The 15,815-nt window shown below is 43.8% G+C and overlaps 2 protein-coding genes across 3 annotated transcripts; both read right to left on the bottom strand.

Moving 5' to 3' along the window:
* Nucleotides 1-5,700: 5,700 nt before the first annotated feature.
* On the bottom strand, nucleotides 5,701-7,883 carry tap (Basic helix-loop-helix neural transcription factor tap). The gene has a single exon (XM_017078189.4). The coding sequence runs from the start codon at nucleotides 7,755-7,757 to the stop codon at nucleotides 6,528-6,530; it is 1,230 nt and encodes a 409-aa protein (XP_016933678.2). The 5' UTR covers nucleotides 7,758-7,883; the 3' UTR covers nucleotides 5,701-6,527.
* Nucleotides 7,884-9,498: 1,615 nt separating this feature from the next.
* LOC108013392 (uncharacterized) lies at nucleotides 9,499-14,790 on the bottom strand. 2 transcript variants are annotated; one of them, XM_017079243.4, is made up of 7 exons: nucleotides 14,617-14,790; nucleotides 14,120-14,546; nucleotides 13,813-14,063; nucleotides 13,158-13,751; nucleotides 12,284-13,100; nucleotides 11,589-12,199; nucleotides 11,217-11,527 (listed from the first exon to the last, which is right to left on the bottom strand). In XM_017079243.4, the coding sequence occupies exons 1-7, from the start codon at nucleotides 14,701-14,703 to the stop codon at nucleotides 11,492-11,494; spliced, it is 2,823 nt and encodes a 940-aa protein (XP_016934732.2). In that variant the 5' UTR covers nucleotides 14,704-14,790; the 3' UTR covers nucleotides 11,217-11,491. The 2 variants fall into 2 exon arrangements, with proteins under 2 accessions (XP_016934730.2, XP_016934732.2); XM_017079241.4 differs by having other exon boundaries at nucleotides 9,499-12,199; nucleotides 14,617-14,789.
* Nucleotides 14,791-15,815: the final 1,025 nt, after the last annotated feature.

The following is a 15,815-nucleotide window of genomic DNA, read 5'->3' as shown; positions in this document are numbered from 1 at the left end:
CTAAAGTAAATATACTGGGCTGAGTGAGGGAGACAGAGGCATGCGGATGCAGTGAGGGTGAGCGGGACAGAGGGAGGGAAAAACCCATAAATAATAAATGTTGTTAAAACTAATGTGCGGCGCTCATTAGCCCCGGGCAACGAAAGAGAGAACGGGCGGGAAAACAGGGGATGATGCTGGTCCTGCCCCGAGATCCCCGATCCTGACCAAAATCAAAGGGTGCAAAGGATGCCATCGGGGGTTGCTGCTCGCACTCTCCACCGACATTATTTTTATAACTTTTTAAAGCGAAACAACATCAACAACGCAAGACACTGAATCAAGTGTTGTCCGGGTCAACTTAACTGAACCTTTGGGGGTTGCTCGACCCCCTCCCCAGAGATGGAGTGTAATTAAACTTGTTTCCCTTACTAGCGAAAGTCTCGGAAATTTACATAAAGCCCAACTAACCTGGATTGCAGTTTCCCTTGCAGTCTCTTCTTTTTTTTTTGTTTTCAGCTAAATCACCTTCCACTTGAACAGTGATTGATGATGGCAGTGTCATCCTCATAAATCACACTACAAATTCGAGTGTCAAAGCGGCTCGTTTGGAAATCATTCATGGCGCCGACCATCAAGGCCTGCAAGTTTGGTAATCGCCAATTAATACCAATGAATGGTATAGATAGGCTTTTCTGGCGCCAATAGCTTAACTTAGCGGTGTCTACAAGTGAGAAACGATTTAGTTCCGATTATTACAAATGCTCATAGCACTATATACCTAAATAGTTTAAAATATAAGTTATAAAAATAATACCTTTTAAGTGTTTTAAATCAGTTTTGATCATCTAAATGTATGTAATTAAAGTACTTTTTTTCTTTATAGACATTTTAAAAATATTTTATACGGATCCTAAGCATATCTTCAAAAATTAATCACTCATTCTTTAATATTATGACCTTTATAAATAAAAGGAAGTATATTAAGTACCACCATTCAAATTAAACGAAGTAAAGTGCATGGATTTTATCTTTTAAACATTAATTCTGAAATATTACGTTTACAAAGGAAATTCGATCATTACTGTAGATGTTATCCGATCCAAACAACTTGGTTTTGAATGGTTTTATTTGCATTACACATATAACGTGTGAAGGCAGGTGTCCACAAATTAACTTTTTACCCCAGATTCAATTCTCTGACAGCTAGTGTCGGGCGTCGAACAGTTAGCCAGATGTCCAACTGACAAGCCGGCAAACAATGCCAACAATTAATGACTGAGCCCGGACATTTCCTTTGCTATAGAACCTCCTCCTACTCCCGATCGAGCAACAAATTGTGAAAAACCTTGCGTGCATACCAAAAAGTGAGGCAAGAATCATAACGGTCGCTTTTCGAGGTGGCAGGACCATAAAAAAGGACTTAGGGGTTGCGTAATTGCAGTTAACTACTAGTTCTGCTACCCATTTATATTTTTTGGGGAAATTTTCGCAATTTTTTTGCAAGGATTTTCCGCAGTTTTTACCGAATTTTCCCTTTTGTGTATGTCCGTACAATGGTGGTTTTACGCGGGATTTTCGCGCGAATTTCTGCTTTAAGCCGGAAGTGGAAATACCAGGAGGCATCAGCTTAGGATCAATGAAAGGATTTCCCCTCCGTAACCCCCATTAAATCGCTCGAACCGTGTCCGTTGTTTACATTTAACAATAACTGGGCATGAAACCGTTGTTTTGCCGACATTTTAGTGCCAACCTTCCAAATTCAATTTATGCAAAGCGAAAAAAAAATTAACAAATATCAACCATAAATTAGAAATGTCAGCTTCATTATGCACATGGCGCTGCATAGTAATTAGGCAGCTTCTCGCGTCCTCGTAGCTCTCGGCGAACTACCTATAAATTTATGACCACTTGATGAACTGCACCCGTATTCGAGTCCAAAATCCAGGGTAGGGCTCTCACATTTCGTCCTGGTCGCTGGTTGTCGGCCAACCTCATTTGCATAACAATCAACTCATCGTTTGTGGTACAGCTACCATCTACCATTTGCCACTCCTTGCTGCCAGGATTTTTCCATTTTCAGCTGGGCAAAAGGGTGCTTCCTTGCTCTAATGTTAATGTTTCGCGTACACTGGCAGCGGGTGTGAAGTTGTAAAGTTTAATGTATTGTTTGTCTAACAGTTTATTCATTTGGAAAAGGAATATATATTTGAAATGCGTATTTTTTTTCGGCGCAGTCACAGAATGTGACTGGAATAAAAAATTGTTCTCATATGGGGTTGGAAAATTGCTTGGCTTTCTGATAAACTGTTTCTGAAATTTTCTTTTAATAATCACTCATGTGTACGACCATTTGTTTTATTTAAGGAAGTTTAAACTGTAATTAGATGTCAAGGAAGTTGATATTACGCACGAGTTGAGATTTTTTAAGAGTAAATATTATTTGTAAGAACATATCTGTACTTAATGGATACTAATATGTTTTCTTTATATTTACTCTTTCAATAACAAGTAAAACTAATGTCTCCAAGTAAATCAATAAACATATTGAGGTGCTTATTCTGATTTCTACATTTATAACCATTTTCTAGTACTCCAAAAAAATTGTTTTCCACTGTATTTGGTTTTTTATTTTACTCATTTTTATTATGAAACTTTTGATTCCCTTAGACAACCCATGGCAATTTATTATTGCCCTGCATTCATTCCATATTCCGCAACCTTAATCGAGTTTTCTGGTCTTATCGGTTGTGGGCTGTAACATGGTCTCAATTCGATTTGCCTAATAGAAGAGCATGCACGATATAGTTATCTGATTCTTGATTTACATGTGTTAACATTTTCGTTTTGTTTTCCCTTAGCTGCGTACCACTTTCTGGCTCAACAATGTGACATAAATCTGCTTAAATTTGACTAAAACCGCTCTGATCGGATTAAAAATCAGCGCTTGCATAACATTTTACAGTTTCAGCCGAGGGCCCATTGCACACAAATGCGACAGATTGGCTTCCTTGCACGGCCCCGGAAACATATAGAGAAATAAATAGGTCCCGGTACCGGGTTCGGGTACTAAGTGTAACAAAATACTCGAGCGGCTGTTTGTTTATCCAATGTTTTTCGGTTAGATGAGCACACAACTCGAAAGCGACAAAGGTACGCATTGCATCTCTCCCTGGATATTTATCTGGAACAGTAACGTATACGAGGTCGCACACCCCGGAAGGCTCAGAAAAAAATAACAACCAGAGGACGTCAAAGATTTCACAGATAAACCAATTCGAGCAGGGCAATGAATGGGCAAAAAGGTCGAGAAACTTGCCGCTAAAAAGCGAACATGTAGCTGTAGCACCAAAGCGAATCTCTGCCTCGAATGTTTGATCAGGACCAAAGGGGTTAATAAACAAAGGATCCCGGGACTGCAAAAAACCCACGTGCACTGGCAAAGGGTTACAAAATATGTGTGCCAACTTCTTGCTAAAAAGGCGTAAAACAATCAATTCGCCAAATAAAATTCGATTTGCGAAATGGGAATCGCAAAAGGGCAGGGACAAATTGGCGCACGGTGTTGTCTGGAACGGTGTGATATATGATCTTAATACTTCATGCCAGTGAAATGCAGGGTTGAACTCTGTTTTCCGATTTCGTATGCATATCCCACCTTTTGACCCACAATATACGTAATATAAGCATTTTTACAACATATTTATTGAAGATTGTGTAGGTTCTTTGAGTTCATTATATTGCATTTCTTTCCATTTTGTATTTTTTTTTTAACTGTTTGTATTTTTAGGACAAATAAAATGTAACGAATGTTGATAACAGTCATTTTGAATTCGGATTTAATCGAAATACAAATATACTTACAATTTCTTTAAAAAAATATAGCTTCAAAAAAGCAACGGAGCAAGATTATTTGATTCGATATGAAAGAATATGGTGTCCTGTCCTTTTTTTCTATGTTGACTAATCCCTGATAATCAAAGAAATTTTATTCAGTTAGGTATCGGCGAGTCGAACCCTCCTCCATTAGCCGACCCATCTCCTTTGTGCAGTCTCATTGGACCGCAGATGAATCGCTCTCCAAGGACCTGCACTTGCCGCAACCGAAGATGCCATTGTGTTTGCGCCTTTTAGCATGTCCATGGCAATTTGTTTCCATTTTAGTTTGCTTATCGCCTTATGGCCATCGCCAAATTGTTTTTCCAGCCTCGCAGTGCATTAGCATTCGGGCAAGGGAACTGGGGCGGAGATGTCGTCATTGATCCGCCGATAGCCATCGAAACGGAGCCACCCTGTCCGCTAATGATGGCAGGATTCATACTCATCCTCATCCTCAACCCTCGACGAGAGTCCTGGATATTGAATGCAGCTTAGCTGGCTCACCCGCTGCGTATTTTCGCCTTTGCCACACAACGGGAAAACAGAATGCAGGACCCATGCCGGTCCATAATAATGATTATTGTAAAGATAAATCCCGACACCTCCAACAAAGCTGCTCAAATGACAAACGGCGGCTTAGTTGAGGAAATTCTGCCAAAGTCCTTCTTATAACCCCAAAAATTAGCACAGTGGAATTTTCTGGTATCCGCAAAAATATTAATAGAATATGATTTCTAGTTGAATTTAATTTTATTTTAGAAGCAAGTCAACCCAGATTTAAACTAAGGATGTCCTTTTCCGTTGTTTACCTTTGGTAATGATTTCGGCAATGAATATTTATCAATCTATACGTCCTTCAGAATTATTTTTGGGTTTAATATTTTAAAGGTAGATGAATGAAGGCTAACACCTTGAATCGGTATTTATGTATTTAACCCTACATATAAGAATTAACATTATCTTCCAAAAACTGTAAGGGCATGTTAAAAATTGACCTAAAATTTTAGTCTTAGTTTTATTTTGTTATCAGATATTCAAATCTGATTCGTATACTTACATTTGATATTCGTTCACAAGTTAAACAACAAATTTCATTACTTTTTCTAGGATTTTAAGAAAACGACCCATGCAATGAGTTGGCTTAGCATTAAGCCGTAATTTTAAAGAGGACTTAACCCTTTGAATAGAGGACTTTTTACAAAGACTGCTCTAGTCAGATATTGAAAAATCTTATTGTAATCCTCAGTTTGAGATGTCGAATTCCTCACCGGCTTTGAGCATCTTCAGCACCTTTTCACCCTTCTCTCGGTAACGGAAAATGTCAGTCAGTCAGTTAGGCAGTTAGGCAGTTAGGCGGCAAGGCAGTTTCCCTCGACTCTTGCCGGTTCATTCAACTAAATAATTTGAGTGGCATTCATGCAGGTCCACTGGCTCACGGCTCATGTTTCAGGATTGCCCGACTGGTCCTGACTGCTGCTGCTGCTGCTGCTGTTGGTACATTCGTTTTGTAATTGTGTGGCAGGTGACGGGCAATCTTCCATTGTTCGAATACTTCGAAGGCCGAGCCCGGGAGTACGGAGTTCAGTTTCTACTTGAACTCACCCCATGTCGAATTGTAAGGGCGAAAAATGCCCCCTACGATAAAAACAAGCTGCAGTGCACACACACAAAGCCATTCGTTTTATGTGCACTGCAATATACAATATTTATTTGAATTTAAGTCCATTGTTTGGGATCTGAAATCCGCACACAACCCATACTGATTCTTCAGGGTTGTTTGCTTTGCTACTATTTTTGACTTTGCCCAGGAGTTCATATCCCATTCTTTCCATTTACCATCAATTTTCTGGCTCGTTTTGATCGTCAACTTTATTTGCAAAAATAAATCTTTATGGCATTACATCGAAATTCAATCTTATCACTTTAAAGTTCTGGCCCTGACTAGCTCGCTTTCCTTGCATTGCAATAACTGATATAGAATCTGGCATAACCTACATGAATACTTAATCGATTGTACAGTTAATTATGGCTAATACCTGGTACATTTCAGTGATCCTTACGACTAGGCTTACGGGTCTAGAATGGCAAGGTACGTATCCGCTTACACTAAATGGACAACCGATTTGTACTATATAGTCAAGAAGAATATGAAGGGAATATGTTGAGAGGAAGAGTCCTTTTTTGGAAATGTTCCGGTTAAGCACTCTTAATTCAAATATTCACTAGAAATCAGCAAAAAAGAAACCAATTACCAATGAATATGAAATGGTATGTTAGTGAAACTTATCTATGGATTGTTGGTTTTGTGATGGATTATTGGTTAATCTTTTGAAGATCCTTCTTTAACATGAAACTAATTGAGTGCACAGATAAGCTTGGGATTGAGTAGTGGATTTAAAGCTCTTCCAGGCTCAAAAGAAAGCTTTATCTAAGCAGTCAATTTAGTGCCTCACTTACTACCAATATCAACGGATTGCAAGGGATTCGAGAAAAGTTAAAAAGGAAAATCCTGAGATGAGACCCGTGAGTTACTTTAGTTTTTTGATTAAAATAAGTCAGGGGTGTATCTTTGGTTGATTCCCCTAGATCAGTTTCCTGCAATTCCCTGCAATCTTTATATATATCACGCTGAAAAACCTTAGATCGCCGTAATGGCCCTCAAAACTGTGCTACACCTGTGGGGCAAACTGTTTGTAGCTGTGTGGATGTGGAATGGCATGCGGATGTGCCTGATCCTCCGGATATTCCTTCCATGGTGGCGTTTGCGTGTAGAAGCTGCTCTGATGATGAATCCCAGAATCCAAGTTGGTTGGCTGGAGATTGGCAGCTGCATCGAAGGAGCCCCTGAACAGATCGTATTTCTCCTGCGAGAACTGCTGCGGGCTGGACTCCTGCTGGGGATTAGGCTGCAGATGGTGAGGAGGAGGATGAGGCTGAGGCTGCTGCTGCTGTTGGTGGTAGAACCGCATGCTGCCTGTGAAGTCAAATCCTGGTGGATGTCGCTGAGGGTAGTCCATGCCCTGCTGGAAGCCCCCCATCGGGGGAGGATGCTCTGCAGACGGAGCTGGCGCCGGCTGATTCTGGGCAAGAGGAGCCATACCCTGGCCATAGGGAAACATTCTGCCGCATCCGAACATGGGAAAGGGCTGGGGATTCACGAACAGAGCATCGAACAGTTCCTTGGTGATCCTCTCACCACTCAGCGTGAAGTTCTGCAGCTTCTCCAGGTCCAGATTTATGGAGCCCCCACTTTCCAGCACCTGTTCCAAAGCAAAGATGTAGTTGTGCGCGAACCGCAGGATCTCGATCTTCGTCAGCTTCGTCTCCTCCGGAAGCGAGGGCAGTGTGACTCGTAGTTTCTCCAGGGCATCGTTAAGGTTGTGCATCCTATTTCGCTCCCGATCATTGGCCTTCATCCGACGGAACCGCTTGATCCTGACCACCTGAGTGGGACTGCGCGAGCGTGTCACCCTGTTCTTGCCGACGGCATATTTGCGCTTCTGTCGCGGCGCATCCGGATCCTCTGGAGACTTCATGGGCGTACTGGTCAAAGGTGGATCGAAACCAGCGGTCGAGGCTCTACTGTTCAGGTGCTCCACTAGAGTCCTGCCGCTCCTTGTGCTGTGGTTGCTGCTCGTGTCCAGCAGGCCCACAAATCCCGCCGGCGGTGAGTTGAGCGGTACGGCGTCCCAGGCGGCACCGGAGTACGGCTGATGGACCGCCGGAGCCGGCGAAGTGCCGCTGTAGCGGTCATCGAAGTCCAACCGCCGACGGGAGCTCAGCTGGGCCTCCGTCTCGAAACTCTTCTCGTAGCCACTGTCGAAGGAGGCGTCGTCGTCATCCTCGTCGAACTCAAAGGACTGCGATCCAGCGCTATAGGCATTATAACAGGCAGCCATGATCTCGTCTATCTATATCTCAGTGTGTATATCCTTTAGAACATTTCCGATTTCCGTTTCGAGAGAGAGAGAGAGTGGTTTCTTCGTGTTTCGCGTGCCCGCACCAACTAAAAGCTGGCGAGGAGTGCGCACCGGTTTTATGTGCCCGGCCAGCCATTAAGCCCGCTGATTTGGGTCCGGACTGCCAGGCAACAACCCTCGGCGCATTGTCGTCGGTCGTGGCGGCGCCATGGCCATAGGAAAGTACAGAGCGTAGAACCCCGAACGCAAATCCCAACAGATATGCGCCGTGATTGTCGCCCGGGGGTGGCTTTTGCCCACTCACACACAGGCCTCATCTAGCCGGCACTCCCGGGAGCGGGGTGTACTTCCTGGAGATGGAGATTCGTTTTGCGAGCAGCACTACCAGTCAAAATACGAGCATTTTTCACGCTCCGCTGGCGAGCGGTGCTCTCTAAGCCAATCGGAAGGATGTCTGAGTCCGAGGATCAGCGATGTCGCCGACGGCATCATCAAAGCTCATAACTATTTTTGGTACCCTTCCTTAGGGTTATTTGAATATAATATTTTATAGTAAGTTTTATTATAGTTATACCATTAATACATCATTGATTAAAGTACCAAAATGTATGATTCAATTTTTTAATGGTTTAAAAAGTATGATTTAAAAAAATCATACAACACCTTTTTTAGTTAACAATCATCTAGAAAATGCTTAATAGTATATAATAACGTAAACGTAACGTAACGTAAACAAAAGTAATTTAATATTCGTTAAAAAATTATACAAAACTTAGTAAATTCGTAAAATATGTGGTTTTATTTTTTTTACTTTTAAAATGACAAAGCGGGTGGATTAACCAAAATATCCTCATCCTGAAAAGAAACAAAATCTATACCTTGTCATTTCTAGCTAGTGAATAACCCTATATTATACCTATGAGATATGTGGATGAATTTATTATTGTCAGACCAATGAACACAAAACCAATCTCTTTCCTTGATCTTTTTAGTAAAAAGTCCTCACCCACCTCTATATAGAGTATATAGATTTCGTGGCCTAAATAAATTGTTATTTTATTTTATCGCATAATGCGATTGCAATTCAAACGATTCAATTACTCGCAACTCTTTCGGCTCTCGCCTCTAAACCGCAATAATCGTTTAGGGCTTACGCCTGTCGCTAAACGGGTTAGTGGCACGTGGCCAGGATGCCGCCTCCACTTCCGAAAACGCAACATGTGTAGTCGTTCACTCCTCTCCAGTCCCCCAGTCCATCCTTCTGATTCAGAACTTAGGCGTTGGCACGTGCCGTGGTCTTAACGGCTGCTCAAGTGGCCAAGTGTGCTGGTGTGGATTTCCTATCTGAGGCAAGGCGGTTAAAGAAGGATCGAAGTTGCAGTTTCAAGTGGCCACGTGCGGATTTGTTATGATATGCGGCAATCGTCGCAAATTACCAGCACGAGGCAGGACTACTTGAGTGTGAAGGGGGCTAATTTGATAATATGCCATATTTCATATTAATGAACTACCGATTGCTTTGTAATAGGTATTAATTAAGTGCTTTTGTGCTAAACATATAATGGCTCTTAATCGGAAGAAATATTGGATATAAACCATTTAAATTTAGATTTTAGAGATTATTAAAAATGTTATAATGACCAAGCTGATTATCAAATATACAATTTCAACTTTGTTATTAATAATACATTCCTTCGTAAAACAAAACAAGCAATACAAGTTTGTTTTTAAAATTATTTATTAATAAAAGTTTAGAACCAAAAACTACAAACAAAACGGAAGTAATTTTCCATCATTAAATTATTTTACAATAGTAAAATAAAAATCCTGAAGTACACACTTAGGTAGCACATACAAAAGAATAATTTATAATTGAACATTTAAATTGTAAACAGTTTTAATACTAACAAGTATCTCATTTGAGCAATAGCTATAAACTACTAACAATTCTGATTATGTTTCAGGCCAATAGTTTCCAAGCTCGGTTTTTTCACTACCAACCCCTTAGTTATTGATATATGAATATTGCCACTAAAATTCACACCAACAGCCACGTGTCGCCGGCGTCGTCATCCTTGTTCAAGAGCTCCTCCGACGCGTGTAGCTAATTTGGTTTTTTAGAACCACAATGCATATCAATTAGGCAGTTAATTGAAGAACGGATGCGTTTGCTTTTTCAATTGAGTGTTGGCCTAGACTTGTCGAGCGTTTTTTTTTTGGTTGGCCGCGGGCGTCGTCACAGTCCAAATAAAAACCGAGCCGGAAACTTGGACAAACAGATGTACACGTAAATAATTTCATCAGAATCCTGGCTATGTTCTTGCAAAAGCAAACACCAAATGTGCCCCAGGCTAATTGCATTTTAACAAGCGAGACAAATTCGATTTTCCCAGCTATACTCCGTCTTCCTTCCTCCCTCGGCATTTCCATCATTCCGCACAGCTCAACCTCCGTGCAACCCCTCTCCAGCATTCGTTTCGAGCACGTAAAACCTCGCCTACGGCTCAGAAGCCGGTTCGACTTGTCCACGGCGTGTTAGAAAGGAACGATTGCCTCCTCGTAGAGCGGATCCATCTCCATCACATCCGTGAAGTGAATCATCGGGTTTATGGCTCCAGGCACTGGCGAGTTGGAGGAGAGCGAATCCGAGGACAGCTCGATCACATCCGGCGGTATGGATGGTGTATGCCGTGAATGTGCTTGGGTTCGGCTCCTTGGACCGCCTCGTACCTGACCTCGTCCGCGTCCTCGTCTTCTAAGAGAGGAAGCCACATGAGGCACCTCCTCCAGATCTGTAGAGGAATCGGATGTAATGTGCTTGAAGATCGGCTTGGGCTCCATACGAGGCGATGGCGTGGACGATAACGAAGGAGCTGGCGAGTCCGATGTGATGTGCACAAACTTCCTGAAGCGGCGCCTACCATATCTACGGGCATCGTAGCTCTGCGACGATGCATTGCTGTCCTCGGTGAGGGAGTGACTCTGGCTTCTTAGGCTCCTTGCGACTCTTAGCTGCTTGTGCATTGCCTGCTCGCGATAGTAATCTGATATGTTGGTGCGCTTGATACGCACCCGCACTCCCCGAAGCTTCTCAATGTCCTGCGCCGTCAATCTATTCAAAAAAACTTGGACCGGACGGGTAAGGCACTCGTGGATGAGGCGTTCCCTCTCCTTTTCTGCGGCTTCCCGGGATGGGGAATCTGGGTTAGATTCCTCGCTTATGGCATCCATCTTCAAGCGCTTTCTTTCTGGTTCATGGTCAGCGTAGTCAAACCGCAAGGACTCCTCCGCAGTGTCGGTTTCTGTGTCTGTTTCTATGCTCGTTGCCAATACTTCAGGTAGCTCCGTATTTTTTATTGGCTCCATGTCGATAAGCTCCTCTTTTTGCTCTCTAGTGTTTGAAACATCTCCATCCAGCAGCCCAGCTTCTAATGGCTCATTGTTTTGTTCAGTTTCTGTTGGCTGCTGTTTATTTTCATTTGTTTCATTTTCCACGACCTCTTCTAGCTGCCTAGTTTGTAGGACCTCACCTTCTAGCTGCCTGGTTTCCAGGACCTCTTCCAATAGCTGCTCAGTTTCCATGGGCTTATCTTTTAGCTGCCTAGGGCGTAGGGGTTCCTTGGTCCTCTGTCCAACTTCCTTGGGCTCCTGCGTCAAGTTGTCGCTCTCCAGGTTCTCTGGTTTCACCTTAGTTGCTTCCAGGGGCTTCCCGATCACATGCGTCTGTACTTCTTTAGCAAGCTGCAACACTTGTGTCCCCGTGGTAAAATAAAACTTCGGTGGCGGCGATGGCGTTATCTCTTTACTTACACCGGGGGAATCGTCGCTGGTCTCATCGTTGAATTCGTGCGTAGCCATCGTAGAGGTTTCAGAGTTCACACTCTCGGTTTCCGATCCAGTGCGAGCCATCCTTCCTGTTGGCTGCGGAGTTGGCTGCTCGGGCGCCTTTGCCGCTGCCGTCATCTTGAGGGTCTTCAAGTTCTTGAATTTGCTAAGCACCGAACTGCACTCCATCAGGTTGTTGACCTCGCTGGCCACGTTTTGCAGCTCTTCCTTCTCAAAGCTCCAGATGTCGGCGAAGGCCTTGAAGCCGCCGGTTTCGTTGCTGTACTTTGTCCTGGCCTCCATTAGATCGTTGATGGTGCGCTTCTCGTCACTGGCGGCTGCTTCTTTTGGGGATGGTGACCTTGCAGGTCCGACGTTGACCGTCGACGGCGCCTCGACTTCGGGCTGTGGTTCTGATTTAGCTTCTGATGTGGCTGGAGAGCTCGATCGCCGGCCACCCCGTATACTGCGATCCATGTCGGACAACATGGCATTGGCCACCATGGCTGCCGCTCTAATCCGAGTCCTGCGCCCGTTGCCAGTGTAGTAGGGCTCCGAGTCGCTTGAGACAGCCTCCTCCTCGTCTTCCGAGAACACTAGAACATTTTAAAATATTATTATATCTCTTAGAACTTTAGGTAGGGGATTTAAAAAAATAAATAATCATGTAGTATATTCACCTTCATCCCAGAATTTGCGTCTAGCTGGTCTACGCTTTTTCTGCTGCGTGGCTTTGTCAGCTTCTTCGTCCACTGCAGGTGTTGGTTCTGGTTCCTCCTCCGCCTCCGGCAGATTAGCCGCGTTCTCGTAGCCCTCCTCGATGGTGCCGTAGTCCAACTGCGGTCGATCCCTGTACTTCGCATAGTCGATCTCCAGATACTGCAAGTGGTCGCCTGCCTCGGCCATGTTTAGGGACACGAATTTGTTCTTCAGGTCCCGGCTTTTCAGTAGAGCATGGCATCGTTCGTGCAGCGTGTGCCAATCAAGAGCCCAGGAGTATCGCTTGTTTCGCGGCTGGAAGACCACCGTCAGAAGGTCCTTGATTATGCTGCGGGGTAGCCGCAGTGCCTGCAGCGACTTATATACAGGATCGTAGTCGGCCACTGGAGCGTGATGGTTAGTTATGGTCACAATCTCGTCCACATCGATGGTGGAGCTCAGCAGTTCGTACTTGACAGTGTGGGGGGCCGCAGCTGGCGGCCAGTGATCCTCCTCCTGACGCTTCTTTTTGATACGCGAACATCGCCGCACTTCGTTGTAGTTCACAGTTATCGGGTTAAGGTAGAAAGCCGTAAGCCAGAATTCTGCCTCCATGAATCCATGGTCGGAGAATACTTTTGCCAAGTCGGCATAATTCGTCGACATCTTCTGCTCCAAATCGAGCATAAACTCGGTGGTAAGACCGGGATGATAGCGCCATATTTCAATGGCATTCAGCTGCTGACCAATGATCTTTAACAGCAAGGCAATCTTGGCAAACTTCCAGCCTGAAAAGTTCTGAGAGAAAACATATGTCTATGCAGTATGTGGCAGGAATGAGATCTTCCAACTTACCCGTTCTGCCAAAAGTTTGTAAACAAAGGTTAAAACCTCCTCGTTATTCGGTACATTTTGAAATACCGGATCTATTTGTCGATCCTGCTCCTCGTCCGCCTCAGGCAATGGCTTTTCATCATCGTCACAGTTCTTGTAGTTGCCAATATTACTGGCTCGGTTTCCTTTGCATATCTGCTGTTGGTAGTTTAGATTAAGATCCACCACATGTGGTTGAAAGTGGCTGTTTCGCTGGTTCTCCATCTTCTTTAGCTCTTCCAGGAGGAACCGCTCACTGTTTTCCCGCTCCTCCACGTAGCGATACATCAGTACCTTGAACTGCGGCAAGTGCTCCAGGAAATCATGCTCGTTGAGTGCCTGAAGCTCCATCAAAAGATTGCCCAGCACATAGCTGGAGTAGGCCTCCAGCATGACGGCGAAGGAGGTGACCAGATTGAGCTTGAACTTCTTAAAGCCAATTTGCTCGAAGAAGCCATTCCTGCCGAGCTTCAGACGCACGCAAACCTGGGCAATAAGACGAGCTGGTGTGAAGTTGATGTCATGCGAGATTGAAGCTTCCTGCATGGTCTGGGCGTAAAAGCGAATGTTGTACATCTGGGGTAGAGGGTTTTTTAGTAAATTAGACTGCAATGTTGTGTTTTACACTATTTCCTACCAAATTATCAATAACATAGCCGCGGTTTTCATCTCTAACGAATATAGTCAAAAGGTATAGGTGCCCCACCAGTGTAATAGTGTTCTGATCCTGTTCAATGGACTCAAATGGCACATTTTCGTGGGCCTTTAGCCAAGCTGCCAGCATGCGGAGGGCCAGCTGCTTTACGGCCTCAAAGTTGCCGGCGTTAAAAAGCTGCATAAGGCGCAGGATGATCAGGGAGAGACCCTCCTGCATCAGGAAGGCAATGTCTGAAGGATAAAAGCGGAATTAGGGGGACTCATGTGGATAAACAGAACCCTTGAACCTTCTCCTGACGCCACAGGAACAGTGTGCTCGATGGCATGGTGCTTGTTCATCTTCAGGTTGAGGAACAGCTTCTGCAGGTACGGTGTGCTCCAGGGCTTCGTCTGGAACTGCAGGATGTAGGACCAGTCAATCTTGGCCAGGTCGCCAATCCGGTAGAACGCCGGCACCGCCTTGGTGAGGCTGTACAGCAGCAGGTGCTTGAGGCCCTCGGAGCAGGTGTTCCACTCCTGGCTGAACCACATCTGCAGCGAGTGGTGGGCCAGAACCTGGACGATGTGGCGCAGTGCCGGATCCTCGAAGGATTGCGCTTCCCTGGTGGGCAGGTGGCACACCTCCCAGCCGTAGATCAACTGGGACAGCCGGTCATTGCCCATCAGCTCGAACACATCCACATCGCTGTGGCCGGTGCAGAATACAAACATTTTCTGTAAATATAGATTTTACCCCTGAAAATATCAGGACCATGGCGAGTAAATATAGAACGCAATCGCTCACCGCCGAGAACTCATCGTAGTCTAGCTGCTCCGCGCAATCCAGGAACTTCTGCGCATTGTGCACTTCCTGGGGCAGTATTATCTCCATTTCGCAGCCTTTATTTCATGACAGTCCTGTGAAAACCTTTCAGAAAGACAACTTAATTGTCAGCCGGCCTTATATTTATTTGTCTAGCTAGAGATGGAACCCTAATTTATATTTGGGACAGGGTGGCAGCGCCGGTTGGTGTACTCGCTACGGATGGTGGCTGCACTCGCTAAGGAAATGGATGTCCACTTTCCATGCTTTTTAGCTTTCGTCAGACAGCAACGTAATGCCAACTTTTAATTTAATAATTTATAATAAATATAACAAATATATTTAATAAAATTGTTATTAATATCGACACGGAAATATAAATTAGACCTTTATATATAAAACAAATAATTATAAAAAAGAGTTAAAGAAATGTTTTTACTAATGAGGGTTGTCACCCTGGAGATAATTAAAATAATATATAAGTACAATTTAAGAACATGGCAACTAATTTTTGGTTGATAGGAAAAATTAAACAAAAAAATACTAAATTTTTGACAGTGAAAATTGTGTAAATAAGTAATAGTAATGTTGGAACCTAAACTTCAATTAAACATTTTAAAGTTTTCTTTTTTAAGGTTTTACAAAAGGGGATTTCACTAAAGGTTGTATTTTAGACCAGAAAAGTAACAGAAACATGCCATCGAAATAAAATGCACACATAATGTGGTAGCAGAATAAAGTAGTTAGTTATTTTTATCAAGTCGACTTACCCCATATCCTTTTCTTTTCCTTGAGACTTCACAATAATAATGAGACTTTGTTCTTCAGTGTGGAATTGGTATATCTTGGCCAATTTTGATTAGAGATGAAAGTCGCGAATAGATAATTTTTTAAGGAGTAGTCTTATGCACAACATTCCACTGGAATGTCATAATGAAACCACTTCTTTGATGTACTCCATTCGTTTCCTGTCCAGAGCACGCAGGAGGCGTCAATCCCGCATGCCATTACATCGCAGCAGCTCTTCTTAGTGCCCAGATTTTGGTGCGACCACAGAGATTTTCTAAAGGAAGTCCACGCTTATCAAGGTCACTTCATTCGCCGTTATAGTGGAATTCTTCTTCAGCGATGTGCTGCGAAATCTTCTGATGAACCAGGAGGCAATCGACGAGCAGGTTTTC

The sequence above is a fragment of the Drosophila suzukii genome, chromosome 3, assembly GCF_043229965.1.
Source record: "Drosophila suzukii chromosome 3, CBGP_Dsuzu_IsoJpt1.0, whole genome shotgun sequence".
Lineage (NCBI taxonomy): Eukaryota > Metazoa > Arthropoda > Insecta > Diptera > Drosophilidae > Drosophila > Drosophila suzukii.
The sequence above is the reverse complement of the archived record's forward strand: the minus strand, read 5'-3'. Positions and strand labels throughout refer to the sequence as shown.